This window comes from Mauremys mutica, chromosome 4 (assembly GCF_020497125.1).
Source record: "Mauremys mutica isolate MM-2020 ecotype Southern chromosome 4, ASM2049712v1, whole genome shotgun sequence".
NCBI lineage: Eukaryota > Metazoa > Chordata > Testudines > Geoemydidae > Mauremys > Mauremys mutica.
In genome coordinates this window covers 59,552,713-59,580,361 of record NC_059075.1, presented here as the reverse complement: position 1 = coordinate 59,580,361, position 27,649 = coordinate 59,552,713, and the positions used below count along the sequence as shown (strand labels likewise).

At 45.0% G+C, this 27,649-nt stretch overlaps 1 protein-coding gene across 2 annotated transcripts in view; it reads left to right on the top strand.

Moving 5' to 3' along the window:
* Window positions 1-18,976, top strand: part of PLCB2 (phospholipase C beta 2) — a 36,598-nt gene extending 17,622 nt beyond the window's left edge. The window contains exons 13-28 of one of the 2 annotated variants that reach the window (XM_045013181.1): window positions 65-161; window positions 1,256-1,340; window positions 1,894-2,018; window positions 4,110-4,264; window positions 4,732-4,896; window positions 5,439-5,538; window positions 5,976-6,080; window positions 6,879-6,952; window positions 7,413-7,500; window positions 10,849-11,062; window positions 11,363-11,531; window positions 12,419-12,495; window positions 14,848-14,943; window positions 16,083-16,140; window positions 17,188-17,274; window positions 18,009-18,976. In XM_045013181.1, coding sequence (XP_044869116.1) covers window positions 65-161; window positions 1,256-1,340; window positions 1,894-2,018; window positions 4,110-4,264; window positions 4,732-4,896; window positions 5,439-5,538; window positions 5,976-6,080; window positions 6,879-6,952; window positions 7,413-7,500; window positions 10,849-11,062; window positions 11,363-11,531; window positions 12,419-12,495; window positions 14,848-14,943; window positions 16,083-16,140; window positions 17,188-17,274; window positions 18,009-18,299 — 1,986 coding nt within the window. In that variant the 3' untranslated portion in view covers window positions 18,300-18,976. Of the gene's footprint in view, window positions 1-64; window positions 162-1,255; window positions 1,341-1,893; window positions 2,019-4,109; window positions 4,265-4,731; window positions 4,897-5,438; window positions 5,539-5,975; window positions 6,081-6,878; window positions 6,953-7,412; window positions 7,501-8,990; window positions 9,048-10,848; window positions 11,063-11,362; window positions 11,532-12,418; window positions 12,496-14,847; window positions 14,944-16,082; window positions 16,141-17,187; window positions 17,275-18,008 lie in introns of those variants that run through there. The other variant, XM_045013183.1, reaches the window with a different exon arrangement.
* The last annotated feature ends 8,673 nt before the right edge of the window (window positions 18,977-27,649 follow it).

The window sequence follows — 27,649 nt, the reverse complement described above, 5'->3', positions numbered from 1 at the left end:
CCCAACTGTGAGTGTGTTGTTTTTCTGGGAGATGTCTCCATCTGTCTGTTCTCGTTTTGAATAGGGCACTGCTGGCTTGGAAGTGACAGCTTACGAGGAAATGTCCAGCCTGGTTAATTACATTCAGCCCATCAAATTTGACTCCTTTGATACCTCAACAGGTAAGAAGGATTCTTGTCTTTTCACTATTCTAAATGTTTTCATTGAAACAGCTAGTATGAACGTTCACATATTGACAATCTCCAGCTATTCTGACCGCAGCTGTATTTGCAGACACTCTGTTGCTCCATGCCATCTTCTGTTACCCTCCTTGCTCTCTCTCACAGTAGCAAACATGGACATGTGCAGCTCACACATCCCTTTGTAGTCAATGGGTCAAATTCTGCTCTCGGTTACGCTAGCGAAAATCCACACCACCACCACTGCAATCCATGGAGTTGTTCTTGTCTTACACTGGTGTAAATGGGAGCAGAATTTAGCCCAGTCTGTATCAGTAAAATTGACTGGTCTTTCTCTTCAGTGGGGATTCCCCCTGCTGGGTGATGGAGAAAGCTGTACACCTGTAACCATGTGAAATGCACCTGCTTTCATCAAACACACCAAGTTCATCAGATTCTCAAACCTGGGGCCAGTTTTGAGTGAACTGGGTTGATTCATGGTATCAGTGAAAAACCTGGTAAAATGCAGAGCTTTTCATTGAGCTTTGCTGTCAGTGATTGGGTTCACTTGAACCTACAACGCAAACTAAGGGGAAACAAGACAACTCCTGCACTGACACCACAGAAACCATTTACATTGCACACATCCCTGCCGTGTGAGCCCCCCTCTGTCTGTGAGATTATAATGTGTGGTTTGGAAACAAAATTAAGGGCTGTAATTGTTACTATGTTTTCTGTAAAAGAAAAGGTGAACTTCTTAACCCCCCCAACCCCCTTTGCAAGCTGATCCTCTGGATGTGTTCATTTGCCTGTCCCAGATAAACCCAACCCAAATCCCAACAGCTCAAATAAACCTTTATGAGTACTCCTCCAATTCCATTTCAGAGGGCCAAGCAAGGATGGAGGTGTCTTGATCTGATCATGGGGTCCATGGGGAAAGGTATGGGTGGGTCCACAGGGAAAGAGACAGGCTGGGTGTTTCTTGGTCTGAGGCGCAGCATGAATGTGTCATACTTTGATTGCGGCACTTGGCAGAGTATGAGATGGGGTCCTGGGAGTGCCTGTCTTTTAAACATTTCCCTTTTCCATATTCCCAGAGCAGAACCGAAGTTATGTCATCTCCTCCTTCACCGAAACGAAGGCTTATGATCTACTGACCAAATCCGCTGTGCAGTTTGTAGAGTATCCTTTTTGCTAGATGAGCTCTTAGGCAGCATTGTCCTGTGCATTTTAAGCGGAATATGAAAGCATTACTCCCTGTCATATAGTAGCATTCTGGTAAGCTGTATGACAATGCACAGGCCCATGAGTGCTTGCAGGCTCCTGGGATAAGGTAAAAACAGCACAATTTGCTTCGGCTCCTACTCACAATCCATGAAAGGTACCAATTAAACAGAGAACTCAGATATGGTACTATTATCTGGGGAACATGTAGGTCGTACTGGTCACAGGGCTTCCCGATAGGATGCCTGCTGCCCTCTAGCAGGTGCAGTCAGGACTACCAACTGTTTGTTGCTAAGCACAGAGTACATCATGTTATATAGGGATGCAGGAAAGGGTTCTCGCTTTGATACCATGTCTTACAGCCTCTGGTGTTTATAACATGGGATGTTACCAAGGGATGCAGCCATTTCAGACCTAAAGAAGCTCATGTAATCTGGAAATGGGAGCTAGTCCCAGGGCACATGGGCAGCAATAGGCCACTCCAGACCTGTTTCCTATGGAGTAACTGCAGATATAACAAGCGACAGATGAGCCGGATTTACCCCAAGGGCACCCGAATGGACTCATCCAACTACATGCCTCAGATGTTCTGGAACGTCGGCTGTCAAATGGTGGCCTTAAACTTCCAGACAATGGGTGAGTTGCAAGCTGTCCCATGCTTCTCAATAGGTGGGGGTGTGTTCATACCCGCCCTTATTTCCCCTCTTTCCCTCACTGGGATTTCTCGGTATTACCAGGTGCCTCTGAACATGTGTGCTGTTTGCTTTGCCCGTGTCTTGTTGAATTCAATCTAACCATGGATATCTCTCTGTCTCCGACTGAGCTCTCTCTCTTGCAGACAGAGCCTTTTTCAGCAGCACTGACAGAGTTAGCCCTGCATGAACATACCTTTGAATTCCAACCTCCCACCTACTATCCATGCAGTCCAGCACTGCAGAAATCATCTCAGGCCAGCCTAATTTCATTCTTCAGATGGTGTGGGGAGTGTAGTAGTTAACACAGGCTGTTGGGAGGCACAGCTACCCCTAAGCCACATATGCTGTTGTAGGCAGCATGCACAACTAGGAACCTGCCGCACTCTAGCACTTTTCTTCCCCACTGCTAATTCCAGTGTTGTTGATCTGGGGTGGGCAGGAAGGGGCTCCAGGGCTCCCCCTTCCCATGTCCACTTCAGGTACTGCATGCCCAGGGTGAGAAGGCGGGGAGGAAGGGCATCTGTCTCTCACACACACATGCGTGAGGGTGTAGAAGAGATAGAGGCTGGAAGTTGCAGCTAGACAAATTCAGACAGGAAATAAAGTGCAGATTTAGAACAGTGAGGAAGGATAATTAACCCTTGGAACTGTTTACCAAGGGTTCAGGTGGATTCTCCATCACTGGCAAATTTACATCACGATTAGGTGTTTTTCTAAAAGATGCACTCTGGTTCAAACAGGAATTATTTGGGAGAAGGTTTCTGGCCTGTGTTGTACAGGAGGTCGGACTAAATGATCACAATGGTCCCTTCTGGCCTGGGAATCGATAGGTGGGCTTGGGAGAGGGAACGTGGGAGAGAGGGGAAGGAAAAGTGAAAGTCAGAGAGACTGGTGGAGAGGGGATTGTATGGTATATGGGGCATAGAAAGAACAAGGAGCAGAGTGAATAGCAAAGGGAGGAGAGGACAAACATTAATAGCGGAGCAGACAGATTGAGAAGGGCTAGAGCAGTGGTCTCCAACCTTTTTACGCACAAGATCACTTTTTGAATTTAAGATCAACCAAGATCTACCCTGCCCCTTCCCTGAGGCCCCGCCCCGCTCACTCCATTCCTCCCTCACACTGTCACTCGCTCTCCCCCACCCTCACTCACTGTCACCGGGCTGGGGCAGGGGGTTGGGGTGCAGGAGGGGGTGCAGACTCTGGGCTGGGGCCGAGGGGTTCGGAATGTGGGAGGCAGGGGCGGCTCTAGCTTTTTTGCCGCTCCAAGCACGGCACTCAGGCAGCCTTCGGCGGCTTGCCTGCGGGAGGTCCCCGGTCCTGTGGATTCAGCGGCTTGCCTGCGGGAGGTCCGCCAGTCCCGCGGCTTCGACGTACCCGCCGCCAAATTGCTGCCAAATCTGCAGGACTGGCGGACCTCCCGCAGGTGCGCCACTGAAGGCTGACTGACTGCCGCCCTCACAGGGACCGCCAGGGTGCCCCCCGCAGCTTGCCGCCTCAGGCACGTGCATGGAGCGCTGGTGCCTGGAGCTGCCACTGATGGGTGGGGGCTCTGGGCTGAGCCTGGGGCAGGGGGTTGGGGTGCAGGAGTGAGGAGTCCAAGCTCTGTGAGGGAGTTTGGGTTCAGGGGTCATATGGTCACACTGCACCTAACCTCATACAATATACTGGACATTTAATTAATTTTACTTTTTATTAGTGTCATTTGTGGTTTATAGACCCAAAAACCCTTCAGGGATTGTCACAAATCAGTGTAACATTCTCTACTGAGGTGTGTGCATTGGCTGAGATGGGGTAGGAGGTTGGGGTGCAGGAGAGGGTGAGGGGTCTGGGAGGGAGTTTGTGGTGCAAGAGGGGGCTCCGGGCTGGGGGGGGTTGGGGCGTAGGAGCGGGTTAAGGTGCAGGAGGGGGTGTGAGGTGCAGGCTACAGCAGTTCAGTCTCTACAGCTCCTTGATATATACAGACCTTACTGCTGCACTCCCACAAAAATTCCTCTCTCTTTGTCCCTCTCCCTGTGTCTCTCTCCCTCAGATGTCCCCATGCAACAGAATATGGCCCTCTTTGAGTTCAATGGCCAGAGCGGCTACCTTCTCAAACACGAATTCATGCGGCGCCCAGACAAGCAGTTCGACCCTTACTCTGTGGACCGCATTGACGTGGTGGTAGCAAGCATCCTGTCAATAACGGCAAGTACAAGCCCCTGTGCTGTTTCTCTCCTGACAGAGCTGCACACTCGCAGCAGGGAGATAACTGGCACCTATAGCTCCTCTATTTGCCACCCAGGAGGGCTCTTAATGGCAAATGAACCCATAACTTCCTGCCGGAGAGTGTTACTATGGCAACTCCCAATCCTTTCAGTGTTTAAAATTAATCATAATCACATGAAAATAGAAAATTAGCATCTGCCACATGGAATAATCCCGGGCTCTGGTGATGGGGACGGAAGATGACGGTGGGGAGCACTAAAGCAAGGAGCACAGGGGAAGGGAAAGAGGAATTAGACAGGCATATTATAGGGAATGAATGGGCTGCAGGACAGCAGTGACCAAGAAAGAAGAGGAGACAGGCAACAGAAGAAGTAGCCCTAACCCTAATTCTAAGGCTGGAGAGGGTTTTACTAGCCATTGCTAGTTTTATTTCTATTTGTTCTTAGATCCTTTCTGGCCAGTTCCTCTCAGACCGCAGTGTGAAGACATATGTAGAAGTGGAATTGTTTGGTTTGCCAGGGGACCCAAAACGTAAATACAGAACCAAGCTGACATCAAGTGCCAATTCCCTCAACCCGGTATGGAAGGAGGAGGCTTTTGTTTTTGAAAAGGTAACAACATTTCATGGTAACTCAGATAAAGGGCCCCTAAAGAAACCAGTGAACATGAGCATTTTCTTTGAGGATTCCAGGGCCACATGAAAGACTCCTTCTTAGATCCATAAAGATCTTTGTGGAGATTCCATGGGCCAGAGATTCGAACAACCACAAGTTCCCCTATTGATGAGGGTTCATTGGGAACCCTTTCTGGACATCCCAGAGGCCAAAACACTCCTCTCCGAGCATTTTCAAGCTGAATTTGCTAATCAAATGAGGCTTGGGTATTGTCTCCATTTTAGAGGATGGTTCTGAGACATGGCCATGTGCAGTGACTAGCCCAAAGCCAGGGTTAGACCTCAGAAACACCTGATTCCCAACCTGGAGCTCATTCTTGTAAACTATGGGGTCACAAAGCAGCTCTTATTGGGCAGTGTGGGGGGGGGGGGGCGTGTGAGTTCCTTCTTGTGTTTACATTTTTACTTAGTGACACCAATACCCTGTCAGGAGTCATAGTAAGGCACCTGGGGCTTGAGCTCTTGTGTTTTTCTCCCCAGATTCTGATGCCAGAGTTGGCTTCTCTCAGAATTGTGGCTTTGGAGGAAGGAGGAAAGTTCATTGGTCAACGCATCATTCCCGTTATTGCTGTGCATTCAGGTAAAGTCAGGCCTTTCTGTGGAAACTCCTTCTGTGTCCATCACTGTCCTCTGCTGTCCTGTGCAGTACAATATTAAGCTGAGCTATGCTAGGGGTTGGTGTTAAGGAGGTGACCCCATGCGCTGATGGAGTTGATGCAAGTAGCAGTGCTAGAAACGGTGGTCCAAAGTGCAGTGGTGCTCTCTCTGGGGATGAAGGGAGATGCTGTGTTGTCCTCTCTTGAGCACAGGAGATCAGTCAATGTTGCATTCCTTTGTGTTGTGTTTGAGGGATTCAAGCCGCAGAGACCCTCCAAACTCATTGCAGTGGAACCCATAATGCCCGAATATGAGTGCCTTCCCTTTCTCCTCCACGTCACTCACAGTGTTTCCTGTTGGGACATGGGGTGGGGGTGGGGTGAATGCCCTCACTCATTCTCTCCTGTTTTCTATTATCAGGCTATCACCACATTTGCCTTCGCAGCGAGAGTAACATGCCACTCACTATGCCCTCCCTCTTTGTGTACCTGGAGATGAAGGACTATGTCCCTGACACTTGGGCAGGTAATGTACTTGGAGTGCCTGATGTGGTATGTCCCCCCCGACTCTAAACTGCTGGTATACGGAAATGGCCAGAGAAGATGACCGACTCTCTCTGTCTGTGGGTTGGGATGGTTTTATTTACCAAGAAGAAAATTACCCTAGTGTGTGAGGCTGGAAATCTCACCCAGTGAGGTGATGGTGGGGCTGTCCTCAGTTTGGAGGTGAATTGCACACAGAGCACAGGAGAGGAGTGTGACTGGCAGTCTCTCCAAGCGCACCTTCTACTTGTCTGCTGTTCTGGTTCTGCCACAGCCTACAGGTCCCCTCAGTCACTACTTAAGCAGTTGTTTCAACTCAAAATACCACCCACCCCAGTCAGGGTGGGTTTATTGGTCCTTTTACCAGCCTTAGTCTGAGCGTCATATTTGGGAGCTTCACATGGTTTTTCCACCTCATTGCCAACATTTTGCACAGCTCTAGTTAGGGCTGAGGTTCAGTGGGAAAACAGCATTCCCAGGAACCGTGTAGGCAGAATGGCAGTGTCTCCCTGTAACTTGTAGGGAGTGCTCTCCCCACGATGAGGTTGAGATGAAAAGACAGCGGGGTGGGAGAGAACCCCGCCGAGGGAGGGCTCAGAGCAGGGAGAATGGAAACGCACTCTAGTACTAGGAAAGGGAGCGAGGGATTTCTTCAGGCTGCAGTATATCTCTCAGGCAGCTAGTGTGGAGAATGGCTATTCCCAGAAATAAAATCTGAGTGGCAGGGAAAGGGGAAATCTGACGAGTCCACTGACAATCTGGTCCTGCTCTTTGTTTCCAGATCTGACTATTGCTCTCTCCAACCCCATTAAGTTCTTTAATACCCAGGACAAGCTGAAACAGGGTTCTGCAGAGGTGAGTGTTTCTACACGTTCTGCAACGTGCTTTGTGGGTTCAGTCTGAAATGATGCAAGGTGCTTGTCCTGATGCTTCTTCACCCTGCCAGGAGCAAGGACAGTGTAGCAGTAGTTCAGTCTTTGAAGGGTAAAAGGGGATTCAGTGTCTATTTCAGAAAGCCTTGTCTAATTCCTTGAGGCTCTGGATAGCTCCTGGTGCAGCGACTGTAAAGAAAACAAACTACCAAAGGGGATCCTGCCTGGTGTCAGGAAAGTCATGCCCACAGATTGCAAAACTAAGCAGACTATGATGTTAAGCTCTTGGGAGATTCCATTGTCTCAAATGGGAAAGCAGTGTACTGTTTCCCTCACCGGCTTTGCTAGGATTTATGCTTATATCAGTTGCTCTATCAGCCTCCACATCTGTTTCCTGGGTCTGTTTTGCTGTAGCATTGATTCACGTCTGATCTTTGTTTTAGAGGCCTGACATGCAGAAGAAGCTTACAGCAGCTCAAACCAATGGGATGCCAAATTCCTTTAGTTTGCATTCTTCAAATGGACCTGCAGGTAAAGCTGTAGATGTGGGTGGGACTAAAAGAATGAGGAGGGAGATGTACATTGCTCGAACATTGAAAGAAGGGGTGCTGGATAGCCCTAGAGGGTGGTAATGGGATCAGAGCCTTTCACCTCTGGGTCACTTGCTTAAATTCTGGCCTTGTTCAATAGTGAACAAAAGTTGTAACCATCCAGTCACTCTTTGTGTGTGTGAGTTAAACGAGTGGGTGATTTCACTCCATTTCCAAGTGTACAACATTATAAAAATCAGCATCACAATTAGCACAGTTGATAATCTCAATAGATAAACCAAAGGTCCAGTGAGCATGGAAACAGAACTGTCTTCTTACCCCTAGAGGTGGTCACGCCAGGTCAGTGTAGGGGCATAATAGGTGCAGCAGTATGGATGAAGATAACATTGCCATTGCTTATGCTGTACCATTCCTGTACTGTGGATAAATAGGGGAGGTCACTTCCCAACATTGATAATGCAGCACCTTTCACCAGCACTAAAGTCCCAAGAAGATAACATTTTGGAAAGGAGCAGAGATATGGTTAAAAGAGAAACACATAACTGAGGGCGAGACAGTTCATGTTATAAATTACCAGCAGGTGCTAAAGAAATTTCTGTACATTAACAAACAGAGCACCAGCCTTCATACCCTTTCTTCCTTACAGTCAGACATCCAGACCCAGGGAAGGGTTTCCAGATTAAAGCTATTCCTTCATATCCATTCAAGCCTATGGCACCAGGATTTGTGTGCCATGTGCCATGGATGTATAGGTCCCAGTCCCAGTCATCTGAAATGAGTCCCACAATGACTGAATCAATGCAAGGATGTAGAATCCTTTTCTCTCCAAAATATATAAACACTAAACTAATTCTCTCATTTACTTTATTTTCACATTGGTCTAAGAAGCCACTGACTTCAGCTGAATTACTCCTGATTATGCTAGTGGTATGAGGGGAGGTCAAGGCTACCCAAATCCTCACCAACATTGGGGGCAGGAAATGTAATTTGACGGATTTAATGGATGACTTGGTTCTAGTCAGTAACACCTCAGTGTTCCTTACCTATGTTATTTTTTGAAGCATAATTTTGTGAGGTCCTGATTGCCTCTTTCAAAGTTCTGGGTGCATCAAATCCCACTGAAGCCATGTTGAGGGCACTCCACACCTGGCAAGATTGACCTTACTGAAGTTCTGTTCCATTGTTTCTGTTGAGTGCTGATGAATGTTAGACACTCCATTGATCAGCTGAGCTGATCCCTGAGTTCCTTCTGAGGCTTGTGGCAGCTTCTGTGTGTAATGTTTCTCCCCAAACAGCAAAAATGGCAGCAAAGGTATTTGATGCAGGAATATATACTGTGCCTCTCACAGCATCCCTTACACCAGTGTAAGCAAGAGTGGGAATGGGGCAGAGTCCCCGCTCCCCATTCTCCACTGCTCCATTTTCAGCCCAGAAGTAGAGTATGAACAAGAATCTCTTCTCTGGTTTTAGGAGCTATGGCCCTGGGGAAGGAAGAAACTAAAAAAGAAGTTGCAAAAGAAGTTGCAGGTAATTACACCAATATTACTCTAGAGGGCTCAGGGAGAAGGGATACAAAAATAGCTTTAAGCCACCTTTGTGACTCCCCTATCCTGGGCCAACTGGGGCACATTTAGTCATCCTGCATAATTTAGAGTAGCTTCAGGGCTGCTCTAATTTGTGCTCTGCTGCCTATGGCCCCAAGGGGACATTGCAGCAGCTGTGAATAGCTGAAGCACAGCAGCACTTCAGCCATGTTCTAATGCCTGCCAGCTTGCCCTCAACACACACATTGTACTAGGGTTTTCTGCAGGAGGCAGCAGAGAGCCAGCATCGCTGGTACCGCAGTCAGAGATGCTCCTATGTTAAAGGAATGCTACAGTGGCCACATCTGCTGGCTTTAAGGCCCCTTTACACTGGCAGAAGCAGCACGAAGAGGGCTACAGGGCACCTTAAGCCCCCCTGTGGACTGAGCCCTTCATCTGTTGATTTAATGCATTATTATTTGCCTATTTGTCTGCATCATAATGCTGTGTGATAAAACCAATACACAATATTAACATCAAAATAAAAATCCAACATGCCGGAATATACCACCAAACAGGGCACAAGGATGAGTCCACCTGCCCTCAGTCAAACTACCCCACTACCTGCCATCCATCTGCTGCAAATTTCCACACATCAGAGTTATGAATAAATTACTCAACAAATAAAGGATATTCATAAATTTAAAAAACATTGTTAAGATGGAGTTATGGCTGTATAAGGATAGTTGTTAATACAGCAAATAGCTGAGTCATTACTTTAGAAGGCAACAGTTCAAAAAGCCTAATTTCCTGACTCAAACATTTGTGTTTGCACATTCTCCCTGAATTTCCTCACTTTCAAATGGTCACTAGAACTAAAGTTCAGAACGTTCTTACAGATTCCCAAGCACGAACCATTACTTTCCTTAGCACCCCAATACCCTTTTAACCACAGATACCAGAGTTCTAGTGACTTGCTGCCCAAAGATAATGGAGTCTCGGTAACATTTCCCTCGCACCCTTTCCCATAACCCTTCATCTCTCCTAAAAGCCACTAGCAAAACTCTTTCCTCACACCTTGGAGGGGATGTCATACATTAGAACTAGAGGCCATTATTCCCCAGGCAATGTAAGACTATACTGGTCATAATTAGGGTCCTACCAAATTCATGGGCCATTTTGGTCAATTTCGTGATTATAGGGTTTTTAAAATAGCAAATTTCATGATTGCAGCAATTTAAATCTGAAATTTTACGGTGTTGTAATTGTTGGGGTCCTGACCCAAAAAGGAGTTGTGAGGGTGTTGCAAGGTTATTGTAGGGGGGGAGTTACTATATTGCCACCCTTACTTCTGCAGTGCTGCTGGTGGTGGCGCTGCCTTCAGAGCTGGGTGCCCGGACAACAGCCATTGCCCTCCAGCTGCCCAGCTCTGGGACCCCCCTAAAATAACTTTGCGACCCATCCCAATATTTTCCAACTAAAATTTGTCCTAGCTTGTGGGACAGTTAATTCTGTGAATTTGTCTTGTGCCTCATGACATCCTGATGTGTCCCAACACAATTAGGTTGACCATCAGGACAAAATACAGAACTGGCAGCTCTACGTGCATGTACCCAGACCATGAATCAACCTGTTGCTTACTGACTTTGCAGTTACCCTGATGAAAGGGAGGAGGTGCTGGAGGCAGTGTTGAAAAACAGCCTGAAACAAAAGGAAATTAGAGTATGGAAAGAATGTCTGCATGAGAGCGAGGTAGGTAGGTGAGCTAGACAGCCAGCCAGGACACTTTTTATATTGTATTTTAGAGCTCCAAACAGCCAGCCTTGAGGAACTGCAGAAGATGAAGCTTTTTATGAAGCTGCTGAAGAAACAGGAGAAGGAGCTGAAGGAGCTGGAGCGAAAGGGAAGCAAGCGCAGGGAAGAGCTGCTGCAGAGATATTCAGCCCTGTTCTCAGAGTTGGTCACCCAGTGTGGCAGAAAGAAGATCACATGCCCTCGGAAAACCCAGAAAAAGAAAAGGTAAAATACTGCATAAGAAGTCCCCAGATGTGCTGCATGGCACTCAAGCCTTGCTGACTGCACGCACAAGACGTGCTAAGTGCTTCCCTCAGAGGAACACACATGAGCCACACACTTCCCCGTCTTCATGCCTACCCTCCAAAAAAGAGGCATGGAGGGGGTTGCCTGCCACATATTTCCATAGGGTGCACACAGTTGCTGAGAGGTGTACGGGAGGACTCTTTGATATGGTGCAACACGTAGAATGGATTATCTTCTGTGCTGCACTAAGCATTCCTCCTGTGTTCCTCCTGTTAACAGGAATTTGACTGTAGAGGAGGTCAGTGCAGAAGGGAATCCAGCAGAGATGGCAGAGAACGCTGACAGCCGAGTCTTGGAGCTGAAGGAAAAGCTGGAAATGGACCTAAAGCAAGTGTGGGAAGAGCAGTATGATGGAATTTGGAAAAAGAAAGAGCACCATGCCACAGAGGTATGGACTGCATGTGTACTGCACCTAGGCACTCACAGACTGGGGGTAGCCCACAGAGAGTGTCACCAGCCAGGTTACACCTTCACTGACTGCTACCATTAGAGCATTGCAGATGCAGCCAGCCACAGGAATGCCCACCGACACAGCCCTAGTCACCAACATTGCTGTATCCTTGTAGATGACATGCTGGAATAAAGCCGCTCCAGCATATTTCACACCAGCCATAATCAAAGCAATGCCTATAGATGCAATGCCCACACACAGCATGCCCCCCAGGCTGAGTGCTACTCATGGGGCCTGATCTTGTTCCTGTTGGAATCAGTGTATTTTCTGCATCTGACTTCAGTGGAACTAAGATCAGGTCTATATACGTGGTGCCATCAGACACAACATATCCCACAGAATGCCAGTGGTAGACACAGTGCCCTCAGATGCATCACCACTCACAGGGAGAATGACAGCCAGAGAGACTATACCTGAAGATAGGGCACTGCCCAAATCTAGTGCTAGCCAAGGAGTCACTCTCAGCTCGATGACTGCCCACCAGTACAGTGCAACCCAGAGCCCCAGTGTAACAGAGGCACTTGTATCTGCCCACACGAACTAAAGGGTAGGAACATACACACATGGTACACCCTACAAATATGTGCTGTGACCCACAGGGATAGCTCCACCAATGGTGCCCTGATGCACTCCACCAACACAGTTTGGCCCACATACACAAATACAATTTGCAGACACAGTGTGACAGTTCCAAAACCATGCTGATTAATTGACTGCTGTAAGTAAATGAAGGGTGAAGTCAATGGCAGGAGAGAGAAACCTGAATCGGTTAGCTCCTGACTGTGTACTCTTGTTTGGTTTTTTTGTTTGGTTTTTTTGAACAGCAAATTGCCAGACTAATAGAAGTAGCAAAGGAGAAGCAGGCAGCTGAGCTGAAGGTACTGAAGGAATCGTCAGAAAGGTAAATTATGATCATTTGAATAACAAAGTAATAATAGTATCGCACTTCATTGGTAGATCACAAAGCACTGTACTGAGCTGAGTAAGCATCACTATCATACAAACAGGCAAACTGTGTGACTCACCCAAGGTCATGTTATGAGTCAGTGGCAGAGATGGGAGGACAACTCTGGACTCCTGACTTCCAGAATGGTGCTCTGTGTTGCACCTCAGAGCATAGTAGCAATGAAGTTAGAGCTGCTCTAGCTGGCCAACACTCTGTTTTATATGGATAGCAGCTTGCGATATTGTACAGCAGGTAAAATTGTCTGCAAGGTGATTGTAGTTTGTGGATCTAGGCGTATGTACATTGCCGTACTGGATCAGACCAGTGACCTCCTAGTCCAGTGTTCTTTCGTCACCAGTGTCCAGTGCCAAATGCATGAGAGGAAGATGCAGGAAATGCTTCAATGGACATTTATAATTTTTGTGAGGGTAATTAATCGTTAGAACAATTTACCAAGGGTTGTGGTGGATTCTCCATTACTGGCAATTTTTAAATCAAGATTGGATGGTTTAAAAGATCTGCTATACTTCAAAATGAATTATTTTGTTATACATGACATCTGACTAGATGATCACAATGGTCCCTTCTGGCCTTTGGATCTATAAATTTATGGAGTAAGATGCTAAGAGGGGAAATTTCTTCCTACCCCAGGCAGGCTTATGTCCTGAAACATGAAGATTTATAGACCTTATATTTTATCCTGTTTAGTGTAATTGACGATATTTGCATTGTCAGTATAAATGTCTGACTCCTACTAAGTTCTTGGCTTGGATAGTATCTTCTAAAAATGAATTGTATAGGTTAATAATTACATGCTGTGTAAAAAGTGTTTTTATTTATCAGGTTTAAATTTACTGCCTTTAAGTTTCACAAAAAGAAATCCAGGTCTTTTTCTCGAGTGGTTATGGTTAAATTAGAACCCAACAATGTGTACGAGTAATTCAAATTGTACATTATCTCACATTTTTTCAACACTAAACTGTATCTGCTCTCTGAAGTTCTTTAGTCTTTTTTAGTCTTGACTAATACATAATTTTGTGTCACATGCAAATGTTGCCAACTAACTATTCAGCATATTTTCCAGATCATGAATAAATATATTAAACAACACTAGTTCTAGTACAGAACATTGGGGCACCCAATTCTTAATCTTTTGCCATGTTGAACATTAACTGTTTAGTCTTATTCTTGTTTGTCTCTCTGTTAGTTTCTGATTCAGTTGCCTCACCCTATAACTACATAGTTTCTTTAGTAGACTTTTTGAGTGATTTTGTTAAAGCTTTTTGAAAGTGCAAATAATAGCAACCAGTTCTCCTTTATCCATTATTTTGTTGACATACTAAAAGAATTCTAGTAAATTAGAGAACAGTTTTCCTATGCAGTAGCCATGTACATCTAGATGTTTTATATTTCTGCTTTTAATTAAACTTTCCAACTAATTTTCCTAGAACTAAAGTAATGCTCACTGGCCTCTAATTCCCAACGTCACCCCATGCTTTTTTAAAAGATGAGCATATTTGTTATCCTCAAGACCTCTGATATAGTTGCTGAGTTTAATGGGAAATTGAATTTTTTTGTGACCAGCTCAGCCATTTCATTCATTCTAAAGGTTCTTTGTCCCTCTTGGATGAATACCATCCTGACCTGGAGAATTTTTGCTTTTGAGCAATTTATTCCCTAGTGGGCCTGCAAGACCCATCGATTCACTTGCACGTTTCCTATTTCTGATATACTTAAAGAATTTCCTGTTATTTGTTTTTGTCTTTGCTATTTGCTCTTCAGTTCCCTGAGCCTTCCTAATTTCCATTTCACATGTTATCTGCTATAGGTTATGCTCCTTTCTATTGACTTCATATGGGCTGGATTTCTACTTTTTCACAAATACTGGTTTGGCTCAAATATCCTCTTTTAACTTTCCCATATCATCGTACAAAGCCTTCCTGCTTCTTTTTACTTAGGGTTATGAGTACTTTCTGTGTCTCTAATCAATCAATATTCTAGCAGAGACAAGTGTAGCAAAGTATTAAGAGTATTCAGAATGGATTTGCATGATTTGCATGATGTAATCCAGGTATAATATTTTGTCCTAGCCCCCTGAGATCACTCACCTCGGGTAAGGTACATTTTAAATCCAGTAAACAAAGGGACTTATTTTAGATCTCTTCTGAAATTTTCCCTTGCTACCAGGTTTGCCTTTCTTGTATGAAAAGCTCTCCAAGATATATGTTTTTAGAAACCAGTTGCTCATATACAGAGAGTGTCTGATGGTTATTGGTCCCGTCATTCATGACATCTTCATCTCTGCAGTGATACTAAAGAGATAAAGAAGAAGCTGGAGGCAAAGAGACTGGACCGAATTCAAGCCATGACCAAGAGTACCATTGACAAGACTGCTCAGGAGAGGTACTGGATGGAGATCCTAGGGCTTGGTCTGCACAGACCAGAGAACAATCCCAGGCAGAGAACTCCATTGCAATATGGTCTTTATCACCACTAGGCAGTCAGTAACCACCACTAAATTGGACATGGAAGGCAAACCAATATACCTTGCTCCCTTATCAGCCTAATTTCAGGTACCCTCACCAGGATGGTGTCAAGTATCAGAGGGGTAGCCGTGTTAGTCTGGATCTGTAAAAGCAGCAAAGAGTCCTGTGGAACCTTATAGACTAACAGACGTTTTGGAGCATGAGCTTTCATGGGTGAATACCCACTTCATCGGATGGTATTGCTCCAGCTTTGGTCTGTCTTCATGTGGGCTGGATTTCCATCCCTCTCCCTGTTGCCATCACCTTCTGGTAAACAGGCACACAAGCTCTGAGAGGCCAGATTTCTAGACATGATAGTAAGGGCACTGCTGCAGTCTGCATTCAGCTCTTGCACTGCTCTGCAGCGCCTTCCATACACATAGTGTTATAGGGGAAGATCAGCTCCACATAGTACAACTTGAAATGGTTTGATCCTGAAAGGAGCTGACCACCTGCAATTCCCTTTGAAGTTAGTAGGAGCTGTGAGTGCTCAACATCTCTCAGAATCGAACCCAAAGAGTCCATATGAAAACCCCCTGAGGTCATTACAAATGGATGAAAGCGTTCTGCTGTAGTTCTTAAGGCTGGAAAGCCTTGACTAGAGCAGTGTGCTTACATGGAGAAGAATCTCCCTATGGACTTACCACAAGTTGGTATGGTTGGTACCTTCATTTTGGTGTTTTCCACTATCCTAGAGGCTCTGCTCTCTTATTAATCTTAGTCTCTTAATCATTAAGGTAGCAAAGAAGCCTCAATATCTTCCAGCCATTTCAGTTTTTCAGATGAAGGCTGGGAATGCAGCCTTTTCCTAACACTCTTTACCTACGCTACACATTTATATACAATGTAATATCCTTCCTGGTTATAAATACAATTCGGTCTTTCTATATGGACCCTATCTTAAACATGAGAATTTATGGTAATTTTACTGACATTGACTAACTGGTGCCTTGGATAAAGAGAACAGATAGACAGGATTTGTTTTTACTAATATCTGCTGTTGTTCTGTTTTTAAAGATTAAAGAGAGAAATTAATAATTCACACATTCAAGAAGTGGTGCAGATGGTCAAACTGGTAAGTGTGTCTGTGGAAACCTTCTGCAGCATCTTTGTTCTCTCCAAGGTGGTGTTGTCTTGTGTACGTACTGTGTGCGCGTCACTGGTTTGTGCAAACATTGAGCTCTCTTAGGGTAGGTCCATACTTACCGCGCGGGTCGACGCGGTGAGTTCGACTTCTTGGAGTTCGAACTATCGCGTCTAATCAAGACGCGATAGTTCGAACTCCCCACGCGCTCCGGTCGACTCCGGAACTCCACCACCGCGAACGGCGGTGGCGGAGTCGACTTTGGAGCCGGGGAGTTCAACCCCGCCGCGTCTGGATGGGTAAGTCAGTCGAACTAAGGTAGTTCAACTTCAGCTATGCTATTCGCGTAGCTGAAGTTGCGTACCTTAGTTCGCAACCTCCCCCCCGCCCCCGTAGTGTAGACCAGGCCTTAGGTATATAGTCCTGCTGCACTGGATCCTTAAGGTATATGCAGATCCAAATCTTTAGTGACTATGCTTTCTGTGATAGTGTGACGACAGCTATAATCTTGCTAAGGATTGTAGGTCCTGCCAGCTGGAGACAGTGCATCACAAAAGAGATTTCTCCAGGGTTCTGTAAATCCACCTAGCAGGATGCTGAAGGGAAAGAATTTTCTAGCATGGCTATTCAGAGACATGGCTTTATGTCCCAGTATTTCTGGGATTATTCATGTGCTTAAAGTTAAGCATGTGTGAAAAATCTTTGCAAACATGGGGCTCTTCTGAGCACACTTTATACAGTACATGGAGGAGCATCAGTTGTGATGAGCAGATCCAGCCATGGTATATATTGTGTGTTCATGCAATAATCTCCCCACCATTATAGGTCATCACCAGCTTTTGAACACAGCACCTTGATTACTAACAGAGTAACTCCATTAGCTGGCAGAAATAGTAGAGCTAGACGGGGATGTGACACGCACTTTATAAGCATGTTACATACAGCTTTGGCCATACTGAACTTTCTCTGCAATGTTTATACAGCTCCGCTAAGAAATGTCTCTTTTAAAACTTAAATTTGTTTTTTTATTCCTTGAAGATGACAGAAAAGATGACCAAGTATCTGGAGAAACTGGAAGAGAAGCAGGCAGGTTGTTTGGAAAAGATCAAGGAGAAAGAAAGCCAGGTAAAGGCAAAGAAGAATCCAGGATTTAATATGGTCACTCTGTACAGTAAATCCAGGACTTAATGTGAGAGCCAGTCCTCTTTCTGAACTCCCTTCTGATAACACCACCCTGTATAGTATCAGTTCCATGTACACATATTGCATATGATTAGTCCCCACTTCAGACACATCCCATACAAGTTACACAGAAATGGTATGATTTGGAGAACATGGAGCTCATCTCTAGGTCACTGCATCAATGCCAACCTTGATAGAGACCAAAAATTATTACTATCTGGAATGCTTCTTGATAGCCTATGTGAAGTGAGTTAGTGATCACACTTCAATTTTTCAGCAGACTATGGTACAAATATAAAAAATACAATTATAACTGGCACCCCTATTACAGTCCTCACCAGAGAGGCCAAGATGGACAATAAATTGCTATGGACAATAAATTGCTCTCTCCCCTTGTAAGATGAGCCTCCCAAAACAGGATTGAGACATGATAGGACTCTGATGAGAAGTTTACACAGTCACTGCCTTAATGTATGTGTTCTGTGATTAAAGAATTTCAGCCTCCACTGCTAAAATCCCAGCCCTCTCACCAGCACTAAATTCACTTTTCAAATTAAGAATTCTATAAAAACCCAGTTTGGAACGAATTTTACATTGCTTCTTCTGTGTTCCAAGAGTGACACCAGGACACATGCCTCTCATTTACTGAGTGACTAATTTTTTTTTCCTATTTGCAGCTCCAGAAGGATGCCTTGGCAGAGTATGAGGAGAAAATGAAAACCCTTAGCATGGAGGTACAAGATTTGGTAAGGAACTGTGTGAAGGTCTGCTTCCCTCTGGAGGCTAAAATCAAGAAGGAAGAAGCCCTGAACGCTAGCAGTGAAGGAAAACAAGGCTCTAAGGACCAATCAGAAGGAAAGGTACCTGTAGCTGAGATATCAGGTCTTGAGACATCCATGGCTGAGACCTCCATAGCTCAGACCCAAAAAGTTGAGTTGTCTGACCAATATCGGGAAAGCAGATTATGAGAGATGCTTCTCCTAATCCTTACTCTGCTTCTGGAAGCTCATTTCAAACATTAATAGGGGCTACAGTAAAGCTATGGACATAATCTACTCAGAAGACCATCCTTCCCAGCCCGGGTTGCTGAAGTTCACCAGAAACTTATTACTTTCTTCGCTGTCTTTCAAAATGTGGACGAGAAGAGATTTTATGGGATCACCCATAGATGGGAGGTTTGATCTGTAGGAAACACTTTGTCTTCCTCTCCGGCTTAGTGTCACACCACCAAGGCCCCCTCCCTCTGGGGGTCCCCCGGGAAGGCAGATCTGCACTGCATGTTGCTAACTCGTTGCAAGCATCACAAAGCATTTTGGGAAGAGTCACAGGTGTGAGTGTGGAGTGGAAGATTTCTTTGCAGGCTGTGAGAGGGACAGGGCTGTGCGGGTGTGACATTAGTAGCAGGTATTTCCGGAGCATTAGTGGCTTCATGACTGGCAATTCTGACACAGCTAGCTTGTCTTCATTATCTCAGACTTCATCAAATTTATTCTGTTTATAGGAAGCCCTTCCACAAACTAGAAGTGAGTTGGAAGGTCACTTTAAAGAACCTCATGCCATCAGTGCACCATTTTCCCTCTCTCAAACAGAATAGTGCTGGCTCCATGGATTTCTCCTATTGGCAGAGGAAAGAAGAGTCTCAAAGAGCATTAAGCTGGTGTTCACACAAGATTTTAGATAAATTGCAGTGGAAACCCCCCCCTAGGAAATGGAAGGAGAGTACTCTATGATCAGTTTTCTAGATTTTGTTTAAATGTCTTCTTTTTCCTAGTGACTATTTTTCACTTCTGCTGTATCTTTTGGAAGCTGGTGGTTCTACAGACAGGTTTTATGGGACCCATTTAGACTTGGGTTGACCCCTCATAGAATGTATAGACAGAAAATCTGTAAGGGCTCTCTAATACCTGTAGAAATTATGCAGAGAAATGCACCATTTCTCCCATTTATTACTACAAAATAACCTAGAGAACTCCTGTCCAATTCTCTGTGGACATTCCATAAAGTTTTCTACAGAGCCCCATCAAGATTCTCTAATGAAGCTATGATAACTCCACATTTGGGGCCCTTATGGAAGCATACAGTCACAATTTTGAAAACTTTTAATTTATTTTAAGGGTAAATAAACAGCATTTCCATGAATGTTCCTCGTAACGTAAGGCCACCAGTTCCCTTGGCTGGCCTACCAAAAAGTACAGCAATTTGTTTCAAAACCTGCCTCAAAATTCTGTGCACAAGCTAAAACCTCCTATTCACTATGCGTCTGTACCAATGTATTAGAACAAAAGCTCGGCAAACTCTCCCGCAGGCGGTGCAGTCTGAAGAAGTATACAGTGTGGGAGGAATCAGAGAAGAGAAACTCCTTCAGTATGTACGCTACACAGGAGGTTTGTGGCCTTTATCTCAGCTTGCTAGGGGCTTGAGGAGGTTTTTTATGCTGTTTACCCTTTGGCACACATGCTGCCATGCACTGTGTGTAACAGTGCAGTCTGCAGCGTCTTCCCTACAGTAGCTGCAGATTTCTGACTTCCTCAGTAGTTATTTCTAACTTTAATTGCAGACTGAAGGGCATAATACAGATCTTCAGTTACACAGCTTAATTTTGAAGTATGTTAGTCCTGACCTTAAGACTTTCTGCATTTTTTGACTGCAAATGGGAGTATGTGACCCTTAGATTGTCTGAGACCTGGTGTCCATTTGCTGCTGCTGCTGCTCTTGGGTAATACCAGAGGTGAAAGTAAGCCGGTACGGTATGGTATGGCGTACTGGCAAGAGCCGGTACACTGTGCCAGACCAGACCGGCTTCTCCGGCGATGATTTAAAGGGTCCAGAGTTCCAGCTGCTGTGGGGCGCCCTCGGCCCTTTAAATCACCGCCAGAGCTCTGGCAGCCAGAGCACTGAGGGGTAGCGGCTGCAGGGCTCCAGCAGCTATTTAAAGGGCCAGAGGCTCTGGCCCCTGCGGAGAGCCCTGGGCCTTTTAAAGCACCACCCAAGCCCCACTGCTGGAGCTTCAGCGGCACTTTAAAGGGCCTGGGGCGCCCCACAGCGGCCGGAGCCTCTGGCCCTTTAAATTGCTGCTGGAGCCCCACTGCCGCTACCCCACAGTGGCAGGAGCCCCGGGGTCCCAGCATTCAGTCTCCGGCGGGAATTTAAAGGGCCCAAGGCTCCCTGCAGTGGCAGGAGCACCGGGCCCTTTAAATCCCCACCCAAGTCCTGCTGCCCCGGGGTAGCAGCAGCAGGGCTCCCGCGGTGATTTAAAGGGCCTGGAGCTCCACGGCAGCTGGAGCCCTGGACCCTTTAATTCACCTCTGAGCCGCAGGGCTCCCAGCCGCCTATTTAGCTGGGAGCTCTGGGGTGATCTAAAGGCCCTGGGGTTCCCAGCCACAGCTGGAGCCCCAGGGCCTTTAAAACTTGAAAGGCCCCGTCTCTTCTAGTTGAGGCCACGCCCCCACTCAGTACTCCGGCATACCGGTAAATCCTTTAAGTTACTTTCACTTCTAGATAATACAAAGTTTTCTAGCATAAGGTGAACAAAACCAAACATCATGGGCCATATTACCAGTACTCATTTCTGCGCGTGGGGCAGGAAGAGAGTGGGGGGTGAGGATGTGTGGAAGGTGACTTGCATGCCCTGTATTCTACAACTGTTCAAGGCTCTGAAATTCGAGCAACCGCCTCAGCCTCTGGATGCAGGAAAGCACAGAATAGCATAGTTCAGTGCATTCTCGTCATGCCCCCTCTTTGCCCTGACACAACCCCTACACCAGGGACTGGGACAGGGCCAGCAAATAACCCTAATGCCAGTGCTACAATGTCTGTTTCCAGGATTTCTGCACACTTGCCCCCAATTCTTTTCCTGGTCCGTACAGCAATTAATTGAGATTTATGAACATTGCTGATTTGATACACGTTATCTTGTGAAAGCAGTGCAGTTGATGCTATTGGAAGCAATAATCTTTACATTATTACATGATAATGTGGTAATGCTACTGCATTTATCTCTTGATAAGTCATTCAGTCCTGCGAGTCATTCATCTGGAAACAGCGAGACTTAATGAAAGGAAGTGGGACAAGCATACACTTTCCCATACTGTTTCTGTAGGACTGCTGCTTTTCCCCATGTTCTGTTTTTTTTTTTATGACATCAAGTGCCGTTCCCACAACATTTCTACACTGTTGTAGAAATGTTCTCTCCGGGTCTGTATCTTGTTTGGAGAGGCAGGGAGCAGCAGGCTTAGCTTTAGTGGTTCTACAAAAATGGTGGATATTCCCGTGATGAATGCATTACAAAATGTAGATAGACATGAAATTAGCTCAGGTTTGCTACTACAGAGAAGTTCTAAATCTGGTTTAATGGCTGGGTAAAGGAGATAATGTACCTCCTCTGTAGCACTGCATTTGCATGAGATGTGCATTGATATTATTAAATAACAGGAGTGGGATTGTGTATAGTAAATTTGTGACATATTTATTTTCTGGAAAATAAAACACATTTCTATAACACTTCTGACACTTTTTTCTTGAGTGTGGGGCAAACTAGTGGGAATGGAATAGAGTACAGGTATGTGACAGGAACATTAAGCTTCCATTGGTCTCGGTTATATATGTTCACAGCTCTGTTATTTTCCATGTTGCTGGCTGAGATGCTGACCCCACTGTGCATTTCTTAAATAAAGTTTTAGTTAAGTGGAAGGATATTCTTAATGTAGTATGTTTCTTAGGCATGTAATCCTTCCCAGATAGCAGTGGTCCACTGACTTCCACACTCTATTGATAACTCTGTTTACATCAAAGCAATTTATACCACTAGAATGTCATTCTTGATCCTTAAATCAAGGGTCCAGGGTTATCCTCACCTACTCTTTTTCTTGCTTCCTTCTCATGAACCTGAGTAATGAGAGAACTCCAACAAAGACGCACAGTTATATTTAATTTAAAAATGCAGTTCCAGCTGGAGAGGGCATCCCAGAACTTGAAGGATTTTCATTATCTGGATCCAAATTCTGCCTCTTGGGTTCATGTCTAGTTATACCAAAAAAAGGGAGTCCCAAGAGACAGAAGGATCTTTCTGTTGATATGCCTACAGAAATGACTATGGCAGCAATATTAATCATGGGTGAATCTGGAAATGTGCTGCAGTTGGCCAATACCAAAGCTTAACAAAACCCAACTCAGTTTACTTCGTCACAGTTCACATCAAACAGAAGTAGACTGAAGGAGTTAGAAAAAAAGTTGGTATAAACTACGCTGAAGTCACTGCTGTTTCCCATGTTCACGACCAGCTACTTGATATATGTGTGCGTGTTAGGTACATGTACAGCTACTGTCAGCTCAGCAGCAGCAAAAAACAAACCTTGTTTACAGTCTTCATAGTCCCTTCCCTGGATCACAGCCAGGCCTGCTCAGAACCAGCACCTCATTCATCACAGAACCAGCTCCCATGCACATTCAGGAACTAACTGAAATCACCTAAAAATGTAGCTGCATCACTGGCCAAGATCATCTGTTTTTTTAAAACACTAAATTGTGCTAGGCTGCAAATATGTCCATTGCATGGTCCAGTTCATGAACATCAACAGCCCTCAAGCCAAAGTGGGCTGTGGAAGGCAGATTTTTTGGTTTGCAGGCCCAAATATGTAGAAAAAAATTGTCTGGGCCATTAAAACAGGCCTTGTGCCATAGCCAGACATCTCAGCCAACAAATATAATGCACCACCCTAAGATCTCACTGTACTGATATTGTGAATAAACAAATGAAATGAATTCTGACTTTCTTTTTTGGCTTGTAAAGATGGCATAATTATTGATCCCCTTTGTTAATAAACAGTTTAGTAAAACATGAGATAGGTTATCCATAAAACTTATGGGTATTAAAATAATTATACTTATGTCACTTACAGAGACATGGCTACTTTTTAATCAGATACATTGACAAAATCTGTAATGTGCACAAACTCCAAACCTTGCCACCTTTTTTCCCCCAATAGTAATAGGTATTTGTTATTAGCATCTCATTTATATGTATATATTTTAATTTATAATACTAATTGTTGGCTGCTCATTAGAACTATGTACTAAATGTGCAAGTCAACATGAAATTGTAAACTTGTGCTTACTTTTTTAAAATGTTTTCAAATAAAAACAAACATCCAGCCACCAGCATTGTCTGATTTTTTAAAAAAACTTTTTATTTATTAACCAAAGGAGTTTTGTCATTATAACCAGGGCTTCAGAGCACAGCCCGGAGCTGGAGCGCGGACTAGTAGGTTTTATGCCTGGAGCGGAGCAACTAAAAAATGTGATTGTTCCAAACCCTGATTATAACTACAACTTACATATGACTAACCAGCGTTGTCTGTTATCTTAAATCGATGGTCCTGCATTGCACTGTTAGATATCAAAATATGGTGCAGTGGGGCATTCAGAAAGTCGTATTCAGCTATCCAAATGAACATAGTTTTAAATACTTTTATACACATTAAACTGTGCCCCCCCAACTCATTTACATACACTCTGGGGGTAACAAGAAGTTCGGAGGGGCTAAGATAACTGAGGCCCATGCTGTGACAGTGTATGTGAGAGGGACCTCCTGTTCTCTCAAATAAACACAGATATGTTGAAGTAAATGTTCAGTGGCAGATCCTACTATGCTAACCCCAATCTGTGTCTTCCTATACTTCATACACATACAAATACAATTCATAGACTAACCTGGTATGGGAATACTAAAACCAGATTGCTCTTAAATGCTGATTGGAGCACTCCAGAGAACTGAGCCAATAAACACTGACCTGGATGAAGATGAATTTTCTGTCAGAATGAGCAGTGGGGATCCGCCTCTGACTGCACTGTCATAGGGAGCTGTGCACCTGGGTCACAGCTGTTCAGTAAGGGAGTTCACAAAAGAAACATTTTAGCTGATTCCGTATGTTGGAACATTGATTATCAACACTACGCCAATAAACTCAGTATTTTACTCCATTTTCTCTGCTTTACTCCAACGTTCTCTGCATCACTGGTTCACAGGAATAGCTGCTGGGAAAGACTGGAATTGGATTTCTCTGTTGCTGCCTTCTCTCCCCCACACCCCTGAATTACAAAGCAGATCTGATGCCAGTGTAGGTATGTATCACATATTTATTATCCCTTCATGCTTCATCATAGTGGCTTAGCAGACTCCATCAGAATGGAACGCCAGGCACTACAAGTAATAATAATAATAGCTCTACCCCTCCTGAGACCAGTGCTTTTCACAATCCATGGTTGGTACCTCATGTTAATATAAATAAAGCAGTAACAGCCTCATTGCTTTCCAGTCAGACCAATTCCTTTGCTTTTCTGGAACGATTTCCCTCTCATCTGCTGGAACCTCACTCAACCACTGAGGCTTGAGGACCTAAGGCACACCTCAGTGGGGTGGAGCTAGAACCAGGAAGCAGTTTATTATTTTCACTCAAAAAACAGCTCAATCTGAGAGCATCGGTTGTTTTGAAATTAAGAACATGTTAATTAGTGCTCTGCCCTCTACACCTGGGGCTAGACCTGGAAATGGAGAATCCCACCAGTAAACAGTGGGACTGCTGCAAGAGAGAGGCCAGCTTTACTAAGGATGCCACAGATTAGCAGTTTTACTTTAGAGCTCTCACTCCTGTACCATTCATGAGATGGAAGAACAGAGGGTAATAAATCCACATCTACAGATGCACACGAGTGAGAAGCCAGGACTGGAACACTGGTCCTTCAGTTGTCAAAACACAGGCTTCTACCCCATGAACTAAAGGAGAACTAATTCCTAAGCTAGCAGACGCAACAGGTCACTTGTCCTTTGTACGGGCCAACGTCACTCACATACACGAAGAGCCAGAACAGTACAGGAGGGGCAGCAACTCTTCTTTTTTTGTCTTCCAAGACAAAAGTGAATAAAACAAAACAGAACTACCTGCTGGTCCCTGAGAGACTTTCCATTCTCTTCACCATCAGTCCCAGGGATCTTTCCAACTATGCTGACTGTGTTTCCCAACCACACCTTATCATTAGTACTGTTTCCACAATACTATTCACATGGAGCCCTGAAATTGGCTGCAAGATTTCTGAGGGTAAAGTTGCATGGTCGAAACATGTAGCCAATACCCTCCTCTGCTTTTCATTTAATTCCATTAGTCATCATATCCAAGTTGCTTATTAATTCCTTGACAAGTTGATACAAGGCTGGGGATGACATTCTGCTGGGGTGGCAACACTAGGGAAAATGACCAATTTTCTTTGGTATTATTCCACTCCTTGCCAGAGCCTGTCTCGCTGAGGTTTCTTGAAGGAGGAGCTATCTGCCTTTCCAAACAATCAAGGCTGAAGGAGGATATGACTGCTCAGTGATATATGAGAAAGTAATTTTAGGAGTTATGTTTAATGTTATGGGATACAAATAGCACTTTTTAAAAGCAGAGAAAAAACAAGAGCATGACTCATGTCACTGCACTGCACAAGTTTCTACTGTGGAGCTTCAGTCATAAAATGAAGCAGCAGCATAGCTTCCCTGAGAGCCAGGTTATACAGAGAGCTGGATGAAACACAGGGAATGCATTTAAGGTACACTGTTGCACCCCTCTTCCGAAAAGATCCAAATGCGCTTTGCAGACTATGTATATTAGGATCACTTGCTGACTATTAAAATGACACTACATCTGAGGCAGAATGCAAAATACATTCTGTGTCTGCAACACCATAAACAGTTCTTAGGGAGAAAAGTAAAGCAACCTAGCTACCATCGTGACTAGGCATTTTATAGTATTCTATCTGGGAATGAGTCTCCAGTTGAAATTAGCCAAGTGGGATGCAGCCAGGACACAGGCTAATAGATCTACTTGTGTAAAAAGTGCTATACAAACTTTAATGATTACAAGTGACAAGGAATTTTCTTTTATGCCCTCTCTGAGAGGTGATACCATTAGCAGCACAGTGTTCGATAGTATCACACCAGGACACAGTTTCAAAAGATTCTGTGGAAAGAATACAATCTTCTGAATTGCTAACATCACTTACTCCTGCAGCATTCTTGCAGCTCTAGCCAAGTATACAGACCAGACCAGACCCTGCATAGTGTACAGGGGTTCTCAGGACAGTTTTTGGTGGTGGCCTCAGAGTGTGGTGATGGCTCACACGCTCACACTTTTTCCTAAAATATTTAATTAGCTTTAGGAAAAAAATAAATACGTATATACACAAGTCCAAACCACTGTAATTTATTTATTGCTAGCTAGTAAGTCAGTTGTGAAAAGTGATATTAACAAACACACAAGTAGCATTTTTCACAGCAGACTTACTCAGCCTTCCAAAGACTGGAGACAAAGACTGGATGGGGGGGTCAGGAGAGGCAGCGGGCGTCTAGAGCCCGAACCCCTGCAGCCAGAGCCGGAAGCTCCGTTGCCAGAGCCTGGGGCCTGCCACTGCACAGCCGGAGCACAAAGCCCCTCGGCAGGAGCCTGCTGCCCCACCACCCCAGGGTGGAAGCCCAAAGCCTGAGCCCCACCATCTCTGGGAAGGTGGGGAACTCACCGGGCTGCCTGCTCCTCCAGTTTGTGCCCCAGGTATCTCCAGAGGTGGGTAGGGCCCAACCCCTGCTGGCGGCCTCAGCAATCAACACCAAGGTAGCGCATCCATGAGCAAGGGAGGGGACGGGGGGAGACTACTCCCTCCCATCCCACCCCCCTGCCATCACAGCCCAGATTGCTGTGGCGGCAAGAAAAGCCCCCGGTGGCCACATTTGAGAAATGCTAGTGTAGGATATCTGATGAGATTATAGCACAAGGTGGAATGGCAATTGGCTTTCTTGAGGCTGGTGATGGAAAAAGAGAAATTACTGATAACCAAGATAAGACTAAGTACAAGCCTATTTTACATAGAATATGGCTGGGCCTAGATCTTTAGAAAAGGTTTAGATTCTCTTCATGCTCACATTCTCTTTGCTACACTGTGCAAGAGACCAGAATATGGACTTTTTCCAAAGGTAAATTCTAAACAAGTGATACAGTGTGGGGGACTTGTCTCCTAGTCTCCAGTTTTCCTATGCAGGTGGGAGGTTTGGCCCAAGATCAGTCTTTCCTTACACTCTGTTCAGAGAAGGAGCTAGAGGTTGGTCTGCTCCTTCCTTTCCCACCCAAGAGCTGGCTGGGAAGGAGCAGCTCCCTTTGCAGTGCATTGGCATTGTTATCTTTATTATTTGCACTGCCACTTCACATTTTCAAAGCACTTTACAGACATTAGCTGGAAGCCTGAAGCTAATCAGCTTCCTTTAGCAACGACCATCACAGTGATAAAGAGATAC